Genomic DNA, 13,100 nt, shown 5'->3' on the forward strand with positions numbered 1-13,100 from the left:
ATGAGGATAATGATATCATGGCACGTTAAAGCTGACCAGCCCTTCTTGTAAAATAAGGTAGAACTCAGATTTTATCTTGGGAATGATTTCCACTGCCACAGGGTACTGGTTTGGGTATTAACACAGTGATGATGCTTAATATTGTCAGGTGATCTTGCTGATTTTTTAGTGCTGTGTAGTGGCTACTTAAATGTTACGGGATCTAGATACAAGTCATTGGAACACTTGGAGTCAGTTGTAGTATCAGCATAAACCCTCAGAGGAACTGCTCCTCCCTGCAGTGATGGACTCTCTCCATGGATTTCCTTTTCTTTACAGGGAGAGGAGGCTGATGATGATGACATTTACAACGTGCTCTCCACTCTGAAGAGGTTGACCTCTTTTCACAAGTAGGTGGTTTTTTTCCCCTCTGTTAATTTTCTCCTTTCAGCAAGTATCAGGAATGTCAAGTGTTGGGAAATGAGAAAATACATGGCCTGAAAGATGAAGTGCAGGATGATTGGTGGTATTTGTCAGTGTAACTGTTTGGATTAATCTGGGTCCTTGCTTGGTTAATGCCATTGCTTTTGCAGATTTGATTTCCAGGTGGCATATCCTCCCTTGCACTAAATGCTTTTGCACTCTGAGTATCTTACTAAAGAAAGTCCTGCTCCCCTGGGTGACAGACAGTGCAGGAGGGACACTGGCACCAAACCTGTGCTTTGAGCCTCAGCTTAGGAGAGCCCTGCTGGAGGTGTTTCTCACTGCCTTTGAGGTACTTCTCCTCAAAATTATAGAATTAGTAGTAGTAATAATAATAATAATAATTAATGGTTTATGGTGAGAGCCTGGAAGATGCATTTTCTTCCTGCAGTTGAATTGTTGGCCAAGTTTAACTGTGTGGATTGCACAGAAACTCCTCCCCTGAGCACAAACCAGCTCTGCAGGCTCCTGCTGCTCTCAGAGCCCTCGGCACCCTCACAACCTGGAGAATTCCACTTGAACTGTGAATTTTGGAGCACAAAGACCTGATCTTCCCCTCTGTCAGCTGTAGGAAGACTTTGCTCCTGGGCAGCATAGAAAAAACTCCATGTGCAGGTGGCTCAGAGCCACAAATCATTTCTTCCTTGTCACAAGGTGTGAGAGGACCTTCCTTCACTGCCTCTTCTTTACAGCTTATTTTGAGTGATTTCATTTCTCTTTCGGTGCTTAGTCTTCACTTATCCTGAATCCTGCATGGGTTTACTGTATGAAGTGATTCTGAAACCATTTCTACTCTTTGTTTCCATTCAACAGGAATCCCACAAAGATCATTAAATCGTTACTAATTTCCATAGTGCAGCAGGCTGACACATGTGCAAATGAGGCTTTTAGTCTCCCTGGTAACACTGGAGCCACTTCTGCCTTCCTGAGAGGACTGGTGAAAGCTCCAGTTCACATTCAGGAGAGAAGCACAAATCTCAAGGCTTTTCTGAGAGTCTCCCATATATTTTTTTTCCCTCAGGGTTCCAAACCTGTAGGGAGTTAATTCAGCCCATAAAAACAGTCTTGTTGAATAACACACAAATCAGGGTAGGGGACATCTACTTCCACCTTCACAAAACAGGGAAGAGCAAAGAATCACAGCTGAAAAACAGTTAATGTGTCATTCCCCAGCTGATCTGTGATTTATGATTACAGCTCAGTGAGAATTTCTAATTAATATCTGCTTGCATTTAAAGAAGTGATGAAATCTTTTCATTGCTGTGCTGAATGTTGTGTGAGATGTGATTTCTTTGTGCAAGAAAACAATTACACCATCCAAGACAGAGTTTTTGCTGCTCCCTGAGCTCTGAGATTGGGATGTTCAATGCAAAACTCCCACAGAGCGTTCTCTCAAAGGCTGCTCCCCGGGACTGTCATTGTCTGTCAGCAACTGGGAGCCAAAAGAAATTAAATCAGTGGAAAGGTGAAATCACAGGCTAACAACTGATACCTTTCAGATCTTCTACAAGTGCCCTGATAAAGTAGTTGCTGGGGCTTGGAAAGGAAACAAGTCCCTGTCTCCTTCCAGTGAGAGAAACTCCACTGGGCCTTATCTGTGCTTCTGTTTCCTTGGTGGCTGCTGCTGCTTCACACTTTAGGAAAAAGAAGACCAGCAAGGTGGAAAATACATGGTAAGGGATTATGAGAAAAGCCTTCCAGACCAAAAGCTCCTGTACTGAGATTTCTCAAGCCTGAGCTAATCCTCTTTCTGAGAGGGTCATGTCAACAAAGGGCTCCCAGCACACTTTTTAATTCGTGTCTTTCCATCAAACAAGGATATTGGTATTCCAATACAAATGAAATTCATCATTTAAATGTTTCCTTCCACATTTTTATAATACAATAATAAATTTTCTTGAGATCTTCTGAATAGAACCCCTTGAGTATCCACTTGGGGTTTTTTTGCCAAAATCTTGTAGCATTTTTTTCTGTCCTTAAGTACATGGAGACAATTTTTCTGTACTGACTCCGACCTAATTCAACTGTAAGAGCTCTCCAGATGAAAGCACTGTGTGTGTAAGTGTGATCAGCCAGGGCACTTCCCAGACAGGTGAATCCATGGTCAGATCAGCACATCCTCTCTTCCTCATTTAGAAACCAGTTGCTTAGTCTTTTTTGCAGTAGTTGGCCAGTGCATCCTTCAGACTGAGTTACTCAGCAGTTTGCTATATCCAGAAAAAGTAGAAATGGTGAGAAATGAAACCTCACCACAGAAATTAGACTATGTCCAGCACAGCTGTTCAAAGCCCAGGGTGCAGCTTCTCTCACTTTGGGCCTCTTTATAAAGGGAGGCAGTTTTGTGGGTGCAGAGATCATCTCTTCAAAAAGAAACTTTCCTAAGCTGCTTCTTGCCATGCTTTGAGAAACACTGTGGGACTGGTGCCTTTCCTTCAGCTGCCAACTGTCTGGCAGGATGTGCCCCAGCAGACAGGGCTGGCCAGAGGGATGAAAAAACTTAAATGAAATGCTGGACCTTGTTTTCTCTGGTCCATGAAGACCCTCTGACACGGAAAGGACTAAGGGAAAATTCTGTGGTGTGTGAATTTTTGTTCTGGGAGCCTGTGTGTCAGTCTGAAGCTCTGTGGGAATCATGTGGTGTCCAGGGTACCTTTATAACTGTTGTCTTGATTGCCATGAAGCTCAGAAGAGACTAAGGGGTGCCAGAATAGGCCTAAATGGAATCTGGAGGCTCTTCCCAAAGGAAGTTTATATTGAAAAGCCCTGTGCAGCTTGCATGCAGTGAGACTTTTGGAGCTCTGGAAGCTGCAGAGCTCATCCTGGGATGAGCTGTGGGGCCCTGGCCCCTCTGAGCCCAGAGCTGAGGTGTCCCAGGGCTGAGGCAGTGGGACAGGGCCCCGTGCCAGCTGCCTGACAGGGGCTCTGACAGGAAAGGGCAGGGATGAGGCAGCTCTTCCTTCCATATTCTCTGTGGGATAATCTGTGCTGGTATCTGCCTCTGCACATCAAGGAGACCCTCCTGCTTTAATTACAGTGCTGTAATTAAGGAGGGACCACTCTGCCCTGCTGCAGCTCTGTGATTTGCTGAAGCAGCATCTATGTGCTTAATGTCACTGGGGCACTACTCTGACACCTGTAATTTTATCTATGAAACATTTTATTTTAGTGCTTCACAGACCATCTAAATCTGGGAAGTATTTTTACATTTGTTATGTTTTCATTTCCATTATTTTTTAAAAGTTTTCCTGTTGTTCTATTCATGGATTTGAATTGGAAGTCAAGATGCACCTTGGCTTAGTGACACACCCCTGGAGTGCAAATTGCACTTGCTCTCAGCACGAGGGCATTCGTTGTTGTGTTTGCTGTGAAACTTTTATCTGAGACATTTCCCAGGGCTGACACGCTCCAGAGTGGGAAGCATTTCATGCCTGGGGCTTCAACAGGATCTGAGCATTTCCAGCCCTGAGTTCACCCTCTGTCCCTTTCAGAACCAGAGAGTTATTCTTTCTGGCAGAGCAGGGCAGTTAATTATTCAAACCCAGCCAGGCAGCTCCGGAGCAGGGCAGACACCAAGGGTGGGCAGAGGGAGCATATCCTGGAGATGGAGGTGCTGGGTGGAAGGGAACCAGAGCCAAGAGGCTTCTTAATTTAACTTAGACTTGCCAGGTCAGTCTCAGTATCCCTTCTTCCAGGTGAGTATTTTAATCAACAAGTTTCTGATTTTTCTGAGATGGTTTGCTCTTTTATAGACATATTATAAATTTTCAAATTATCTCAGTTTAATTCCACTGCAGAAAAATGTGTTAAACCTAAATTTTCTTGTGAGAGTATTTTTGTCTTTTAGGCAACTTGATGTTTTGCAATTTCTTCTGTATTTCTCATTTCTGTATTAAAAAGCTGCTTCATGAGCTGTTGAGGTCTGTAAGGCTGTAGAGTGTTTGTTCCTAATATCATTTGTGTTCCTCTCACTGGTGGATCAGGTTGGTGCCACTGAAATGTGAAACAATGAATGGGGGTGGCAGCACCTTTTCTGTCTCATGTACATCTTGTAAATCGTGCTCACTTCACATGGTTCAGGATATTTAAGATCTAGTGATAATGTAGGTTATTTTTTTCCAAAGGAGGCAGCAGAAAAATATATAAGTTTATTTTGCTTGAAGATATTGCCACAGTTTGGCCATAGTTTCTGCTGCAATGTCAGAGAAGAGTTTCCTGGAGTTCTGTCAGTGCTTAGAACCAGAGAGGGAAGATGATTTAGAGGCTACCCTGAGGAGGAGCTTGTTGCTGCACTTAGATGTGTGGAATGTAGAGAGTTTATCTCCTCCCTGCAGAAATCCCATGAAGTAAAACGCTTTTCTGGATTATCAGAAAGCTGAATTTCTGCTCTTAGCCTGGTGTGAGCTGCCTGCTCAGCAGGCTGGGTTGTGTGAGCTGTGCAAAGCCCAGAGCTCTCCGGGCTGCTCCTCCTGGCTGGGAGGATCTCAGCTCATGTGGGTGTCTCCTCTCGTTGCAGTGCTCATGATCTCACCAAGTGGGACCTGTTCAGTAACTGCTACAGATTGCTGAGAACTGGAATTGAACACGGAGCGATGCCAGAACAGGTACAGCAACACCTGCCCTGCACAGCTGGCTTTCAGTTCAAGGCTTTAAAGGGTTTGGCTGTACAGAAATTCAGAAGATTAATGCACTGCACTTTGGTTATTTAGGGAAACCAGGGAGTTCTGGATGAACTTTATTTTGTAGGCAGGCACTGACTACAGGAGGTGAAAATTCTTGGATCGTTGAGCTACTTCCCTGACCTTTCTCATCTGTAAAGTAGGGAACAATTAATGTTCCTGGCTGGGAAAAGCAATGCACAAATCATGGTGTTTACACTGTAAACCTTGGCTGCAATTGGAATTACCACACATGATTGTTGTGCATTGAAGATAAGATGGAAGCTTATGAACACCAGGAAAGAACATCATCCTAGTGAGATTCTTCTTAGTTCAGTTTTAGTTTCTCATGGATAAGCACAGAAACCATCTCACGTTCTCCCAGGATTCCAGTTTAAGCTGCAGGATTTCTACTCCAACATTTAAGCACATTTTAAGTTCTAATTTGTTTTCTATTAGAAGACAGTTGTTAACTCTACCTCAGCTTCATTTAGAAAAAAAAAAATCTCAATTCTCACAAAATTCTGTGTAAGTATTTTGCAAAAGGACCCTGCTGAGGAGGCATTACCACATGGCATGTGGGAGTCATGGCTCTGAGCTTAGGAAGAAAGTCCTGAAATCTGAACTCTCCTTAGTGTTTCTTCCTGAGACCACTCTAAGGAGTTAGCACCTAATGGAGAGTTGAAATGTTAACAAGATACCATGGATGCTTTAATGGGCACCATGAATATGAGCCTGGTCTTCTCTGTGAGACAAGTTGTATTTTCTCCCTGTTGTTTCCCAGCATTTCCACAGTGCTTTGTTCACCTGTAGTAGGCTGGTTTCTTAGTACTTACCTGAGACCTGCTCCCCTCTCCTGGCCCCAAAATGCATTATAATTTTTCTCTCCACTTCGCTGCTGTGATATTCCCAACCCACGGGTTCTGTGTGTTCCTCCTGTTGCAGATTGTTGTCCAGGCACTGCAGTGTTCCCACTACTCTATTCTCTGGCAGCTGGTGAAAATCACCGAAGGCTCCCCTTCCAAAGTAAGTAGAGGTTTTGGTCATGCACATTTTACTGATGAAACACATAATTTTATGTCATCTCTAACATGTGTAAAATGTTGGTGTCTGGTTTGTTCATATTTCAGGATCTATTTAACATCACATGCACGTGTCTAAGCTGTGCAAACAGTCTTTATCGGGATTTTATGGCAGCTGATTGTTACATTTTTATTGCTCAAGATAATTAATGCATTTATTGTGAGTCCAGCAGTTTGCATAACTGATAAGTGATGTTGGCAGTGCTGATGAATAGTTGTAAGAAATGCTGGTGATATGTAGACCACAGATAGCTTAATATTTATGTGTAGTTACCTTACTTACCTTTTAATTGCATCTTTTATGTTGCAGTAGAAATGTAAGGTACTGGCAGGAACAATTGCTAATAAAAAGAAGTGCACACAAGTGTAATGCAGGCAGGACAATGTGACATGTAACTTGTTTGTTAGACTGAGCTTTTCCAGGACCTTTCCTTAGCTCTTGTCTCACTCAGAGGCCAACCTCCTGTATGAGACATTGTTTCAAAGGTGAGTGCAGAACAGCCTTGATCTCTCCTGGATTTCTGACACTGTTCTGGTCCATGTGAGACATAATGGAGCTCATAGGAATGAACTCTGAAGGTCCCTCGGGAATGGCCTTTCCAAGTACAGTTCTGCTTCTGGAATCCTCCATGGAAATGGGAATTACCCTGACCTAGAGAGCTCTTACCAACCTGTTCTTTGGGGTTTCACCCCACCCCTACAGAACACTGACTGTTCTGAGTGCTTGGTCCAAGGGAAGCTCTGTTTCCTGCCCTGCAGCCCCAGCTGTGCTCACAACAAACAGGGTGGAGAGGCACCACAGCCTTGGGGTGGCTGGAGCAGTTTGTTCTGGGTGGTTTTCTGTCGAACTTCCATTGTAGTTTGTTTGATCTGCACTGTGTCTGTCATTTCATCCATTAGGAGATCATTTGGCCCGTGGCTGGTGTGTAAGCCATGATTTAGACTTGGAAATGGGCAGGCATTAAAGGGGATCACTTGAGAAGTGTGGGTAGACAAAGAAATAACACCAGCAACTCAGAAGGAAAAATAGTGTCTTTCATGAGCATTTTTTAGGTATTCAGGTTTTTACAGGACCATTTCTGACCCAGTATTTTAATATGTAGGTCTATCCAGGTTTTTAGTGTTACTTTGCTGTATCTATAATGATCTGAGGGCAGGCTGGGGGTGGGGGGGTATCTTTATGAGAGCTGTATAAAGTAGAGAGTATAGCTGTAAAAAGTAGAGAGGCTTTGGGACATGCAAGCCTTTCAGGTTTGAGCTGAAAGCAGAAGATTACAAAAAAACCGCAAGCTAAGAGCAATTGCTTGTTTTCTGTTTAGATACAAATCAGGTAAACTCAGAAAGAGGAGGAGAAGGTCGTTGGTACCTCTAGGGGGGTGAGAGCAGGGGAAGGTGAGGTGGTGAGAGTTACTGAGGGGAAAGTGGCAGCTGAGAAGTAGGGAAGGAAGGAAGATAAAAGATGGAAAGGCTAATGGGGAGAAAAGGATTTATAATGTCATAAAAGTAAGTCCTTGTTTTTCTGTATCCCACAGATTTATGAATTTTTGTTCCCAGTCTCATGTTTAGAAGATGATTTCTTAGATTTCCTTTAGGCATCCAGGCTGAGAGATCAGAGATGGGGAGATTGATTTGTAAGAACTGTTCGTGTGCTGCCAGCTGGGTCATTGTGTGAGTTCCTGCTGCCAGGAGGAGCTGCTCTGTTTCACATGGTCAGGTCCCACTTAGGCATCCAGTGCACAGGATAAAGTATATTAACGTTTTGGGATTGCCAGCACAGCAGTCAGGGGTGGGAAGAGGTGCTTGGTTTGGTCATTTCAGGCATATATTGGCAAGGTTTACATTCCTGAATCAGGGATGCTCTGTATCCAGCAGGTGTCATTTTAGTGCAGGGAGTTGGCAGGAGGGATGGGGGGTGCTGGGAACATTTCTTTCCAAGTGAAACTGTCCTGGGCATAAGCCCGAGCCCAGGCACATGAATTGCTTCCTGAGAGACACTTTCCAGTCCAGCTGTTGGGCAGGGTTTGGATTTGGGCTGCCTGCTGGAGTTCAGGTGTGTTGGACTGGAGGCTTTGTAAGCGTGGCAGGGGAAATCTCCGTGTTTGTGGTTTAGATCAGATCAGGGTCAGGTCAGCTCATTGATTTATTAACAGCACACAATGAAGGTGCAGTGAGTGCAGCACATCTGCAGGATAAGCACCAGGCAGACAGCAGGGAACCAGGACACTGGGCACTGATAGTGCTGCTGAGCAGCCACAAATGTCCGACTGCCCTCAGCTGCTCCAGGTCACTCCAGTCCCCTCCCCAGGACACACAGAGCTCCAGGAGTTACCAGGGGGGTGCTCTGCAGATTCCCCCAGCTGGGTGATGCTGTTTGGGTTACAGCTTTGATCAGAGAGCTGAAGAGAGCAATACCACCATAAAAATGTATCAGACATTCTGTAGAAGGGTGATAATTACCACTCCAAATTCTCTGCCCAGTAACAAAGATTCCACCAGTTAAATGCAGCAGAGAGTTGGGGCAGAGTTACTCTAAGACTCTTTCTCAAGGTAGCCTGTGGAGGAGAGGGTGCACTGAGGAGTCACCTTGGTGTCTAAAATCTGAAAGGAACAATTGATCACTAAAGGCAGGTTGCAGCAGGGAAGGGTGAAATGTGTAAGCCTTGAAATACCCACAGTGTAATGCTTGAATCTTTGGTGGTCCATGTTCAGAGGAGGTTGAGGCCATGGCTGTGGGGGCTGTCAGGGTGCTCTTGGAGGGGAAATAGTTCATCCCATGGCATTTGTGGGAGCAGTCTGTTGGAGCCTGGAGAAAAACTGTTCTTCAGGTGAAAAGGGGTTTGAGGAGGGTTCCAAAGGAAGCTGGTCATTTCTCAGCAGGAGCTCTCCTGTCTGTAGATCTTGGGGAACAAGTACCTCTGGAGGTAGGAGACTTGTGGATTAACTCATACCAGATTTCTTCATGTATTCAATAAATCAGGTGCCCAGGACCATTGTCCCATGCACTGAACGTGTGTGTAATGAAAAGGAAATATTTGCAGAAGAACAGAGTCCAAAAACTTAGAGCAGTAACAAAAAAAGCATGAACAGAAACATGGAGAAGAGGCAAGAGGGAGGTCAGAGAGCTGTGAGTGAGCAGCAGGCAGGCTGGCCAAAGGCATTGCTGTTGTAGTGTGGTGAGGAGAGGGGGGTTAAAGGGCAGCGTGGTGACCTGGTGGCTTTTCGTATTTATATGGGCACAGTGAAAGGTGGCACAAAAAGCTGGAGGGAAGAAAAGTCTCAAGGTGCAGAAAGTTGGACCATATTCCAGAGTCACGTTGGAAGCTGGTGGCTTTTGGACCAAGGTGGAGAAGGGTGTTAACAGTGCAAATCAAGACTTTAGAGGAAAAGCAGTGGGCAAACAGGGAGAAAAGCACTGGGTTTGGTAGATGAATGTAGCAGACACACAGCATTTCTAGATGTCCTCAGTGGAAAAACCAAGCTTGAATTTAAAGCTAGGAAGTAGCTGCAGAGTTGGAGACACCAGTCTTGGGAGCAGTTGTTTGGTTTTGGGTGGTGGCAAAGACACCAGTCCTTGCTGTCTGGCTCGTTCTGTTCCTGCCATGGACTAGTTAAATGTGCAGAGCTGTGACCCCCTGGTTTTCCCCAACACCAAGAGGATGGGGAGATTGTTTCATACCAGTTCTCTGCTGGAGGCAGCAGGTCAGGGATTTACACCTGGAGAGCCTTGGCTGGGCCTGGGAGTGGTCAGACATTAAAAGCCTAATTCATTTTCTTTCCTCCCATTTTCTGTTTTGGAAAAAATTCCTGCTCTGTGGTAGTCTGAGGATTTCTCCAAGCTCAGAAGGTCCCAGATGGCTCCCTTGTACTGCTCTGCTGGGCTTTCTCCTGCTGTCTGTAACTTTTCAGCAGGAAACTGTGTCATGTGGTGCCTTCAGGAGAGAGGGTAATAAATAACATGTACCTGTGTGTTACTCACTTTGACTGAAAGAAAAATGGGAGACATTCTCATTCTGTTTTTAACCTTTGTATTGGATTTTTCATAGGTTTTAGTTTCTCCGTGGAATTCATGAACATCAGGTAATTGTGATAGAGAGTAGGAAGCGTTAAAGTGATTGTAATCCCAGTGTTAAAGGTGTAAATCAGAGTGAACTGATAAGCCTGGCACCAGTGCCAGGTAAAACCCTGGACTGGCAGATAGCAAACACAGCTGGTACAAGGCTGCAGGGCCAGGAGAGAAGGCTGGAACACATCAGGCTGTTGTGGGAAGACTGCATTGTTGATGGAGAAGTTTCTGTAAGACACTGGTACCTCACTGCATTTCAGGGAATATTTGGATTCAGTGTCATTCATATTCAGTAGCTCTAAGCTGATTAATACAATAGGAAAATTTGTGAGAAATCCTTACTCAGTGGGATGGCTTCCAGTGCATTCCAGGAGAGGTCCAGTGTGCTGAAAGCTGGTCATTTGTGTCAGTCCTCTGGGAAGGTGAAGGCGTTTAGGGTGGGGAGGATAGAGATCAGCTGGTAAACAAAACACAATTTAAAAAAAGAAGAGGCATTCTAATCCTGCCAAATGGAAGGTTGTATCCAGGAACAAGGAGGCTGAGCAGGGGGCAGCTGTGGCTTAGAACAGAGCAGAGCTGTGTGCCAGATCCTGTCGGGGAGGGCACTGCACTGGCACCAGGGATCCGGGGCTGGATTGGCAGGGACAAGCTGACAGGGAACAGCAGGGTGGGAGAACTCCCAGCCCCTCAGTGTCCGTGTCACACTCACACTGGTGGAAATGGGAAGAGCTTCAGAGCCCTGGGGCCACTTGGGGTGCTTGGGCACCCTGGCAGAGCTGCTTCTGCTGAGAACCAGGAGGGGAAACACAGGGACCAAAAGGCTTTTCACAAACACAGAACGACGAGATCTCATGGCAGGAAGCACAAGGAAAGCTAAAACCAGGAATGAGAGCCAGGGACTGAACAGGCAGCAGGACTGGAACATTCAGCAAGGCAAACATTGCACGTGCAGGGTGTGGGTTCCTGGAGTTTGGGTTGGATTTGCTGTGTAGGACGTGCTCCTTCCCCCTGGAAGCTGATGAAGCATCGTGGGGGAAGGGCTGCAGGAGCTCTGGGTGTTCATTTGATGCCATTTGGGGTTCTTGTTTCCTGCTGGGTGTTGGGTTCATCACTGCTGTGAGATGAGCCCCTCTCCCAGTGTGTGCCTGTTCCTTGGTTCCTCTGGAGTCACTCCTGGCTCTCACAGGAGGGGCTTTTCTGCTGGTCCTGATTTCTGTTGCCATGTGGCCACTTGCTCTTGTCTTGTCACAATGTTCCCATATCTTACATTCTGGTTTGATTTGTTTTCCCCAGTTCATTTTGTTATCCATAAAAATAAGAGACTCCTCAGATTTCTGTGCTTTGCCCTCTCATCTCCCATGTCTGTGGGATAATATTTGTGTGGAGCTGGACACATTCGTTGCTGTTTTATTTTTTTGTCCATGTTGATTTATCTGAACACGGAATTCTTTATAAACCACCAGGTGGGCTGACCTTGATGTATTCAACCTTTTGTTCTGAAACATTTATAATTTACATTCAGTGTAAAATAGAGACAATTTAACTCAGGAATTTATTGTTTTATTTTTATTATTTATTACAGGGAAACTTTGGGTCAATCCTCAGAGAATTAATGGCTTTTTTCTACTCCGTGCTCCTTGAATAGCATATTTTTTCACAGCCTTTTTGTTGTATGTATGAAATTGTCACCATTTTTTTATTTTGCTTCCTCCTAGCAGTGGTTTTTTTTTTAATTATTATGCACTTTTCCTTTCTAATGTTGATTTTAGGACGACTTGTTGGTGTTGAGGAAAACTGTGAAATCCTTCCTGGCTGTGTGCCAGCAGTGTCTGTCAAATGTCAACACCCCAGTCAAGGAACAGGTAAGGGAAATGTCTGGCACATGCTTTTGGAAAACTGTGAAGGAATTCCTGGGTGCTCAGGCTCGTGTCCAGCTCCCACAGCTTCAGGCATCTGCCTCAGTCACCTGAGATCCCCTGGAGACAATTCCTGTATTAATAGATGGCAGTGGGCACTTTTGGAGGGTGGTCGAGACCTCCAATGGGCTGAATCTTTCTGGATTTTTTCCCATTAAATCAAAGGGCTTGTTGAAATAATTCAGTCTGTCTCTGAAGAACACCATAGCTGTTGTTTGTGAATATTCACTGATTCGTGTCAGGTCTGTTGACATTTCATCTGTCTACAAATGGCATTTCTATCAGACCTCCCCAGATTTTGCAAAGACTTGCTGGCCTGTGGTATTTAAAAGATAATATTTCTTAAAAGACATTTTTGTTTCTTCAAAAGCAGGCTCTGCTTGGCATTTACACTCTGTTCTGCAGGCTGATAAATATAAATATTAAATGCTCAGAGATGTCAGCAGTTTATGTATGTTTAAACACTCGTGTCATTGGCTTCCAGCAGATTTACCTTTAGTAATTGGTTTTTAATATTCAGAGTAGTTACTCTTGGCATATTGTATTAATCTTCTGTAATGTGAAAATATCACATAGTTCCATGCAAATGCCACCCAGCACAGCTTAAGGCAGCACTGAATCCTTCCTGCCTCAGCCAAGGGCAGCTGGTCCTTCCCATGGCTGCAGGGGCTTTGTTCCTGGTTTCTGTTAGCACCCACATTAATACATGTTCATGTACATTAACATGGCTTTGTTCTCTCTTTATGGGTTATTTCATTGGTAATTCAAACTTTCCAGAGAAGCTCCTTTGCAGTTCCCCATTCTGGGGAAGTTTCCAGGCTCAGCCACACAAATCCAGGCCCAGCCAGGCCTGGAGAGAGCAAGTGTCCCTGTCAGGGCTGGACTGGAGACTCCACAGGTCCCTCCCAGATAACTCTTCTGT

At 44.9% G+C, this 13,100-nt stretch overlaps 1 protein-coding gene across 4 annotated transcripts in view; it reads left to right on the forward strand.

The window, feature by feature from the left end:
- Positions 1 to 13,100, forward strand: part of STAG1 (stromal antigen 1) — a 163,513-nt gene that overhangs the window by 132,609 nt on the left and 17,804 nt on the right. For all 4 annotated transcript variants that reach the window (XM_017826205.1, XM_017826208.1, XM_017826206.1 and 1 more), the window contains exons 20-23: positions 319 to 389; positions 4,976 to 5,063; positions 6,063 to 6,143; positions 12,032 to 12,124. In XM_017826205.1, coding sequence (XP_017681694.1) covers positions 319 to 389; positions 4,976 to 5,063; positions 6,063 to 6,143; positions 12,032 to 12,124 — 333 coding nt within the window. The remainder of the gene's footprint in view (positions 1 to 318; positions 390 to 4,975; positions 5,064 to 6,062; positions 6,144 to 12,031; positions 12,125 to 13,100) is intronic.

Source organism: Lepidothrix coronata, unplaced genomic scaffold, assembly GCF_001604755.1.
Source record: "Lepidothrix coronata isolate B3197 unplaced genomic scaffold, Lepidothrix_coronata-1.0 Scaffold125, whole genome shotgun sequence".
NCBI classification, from domain to species: Eukaryota; Metazoa; Chordata; class Aves; order Passeriformes; family Pipridae; genus Lepidothrix; species Lepidothrix coronata.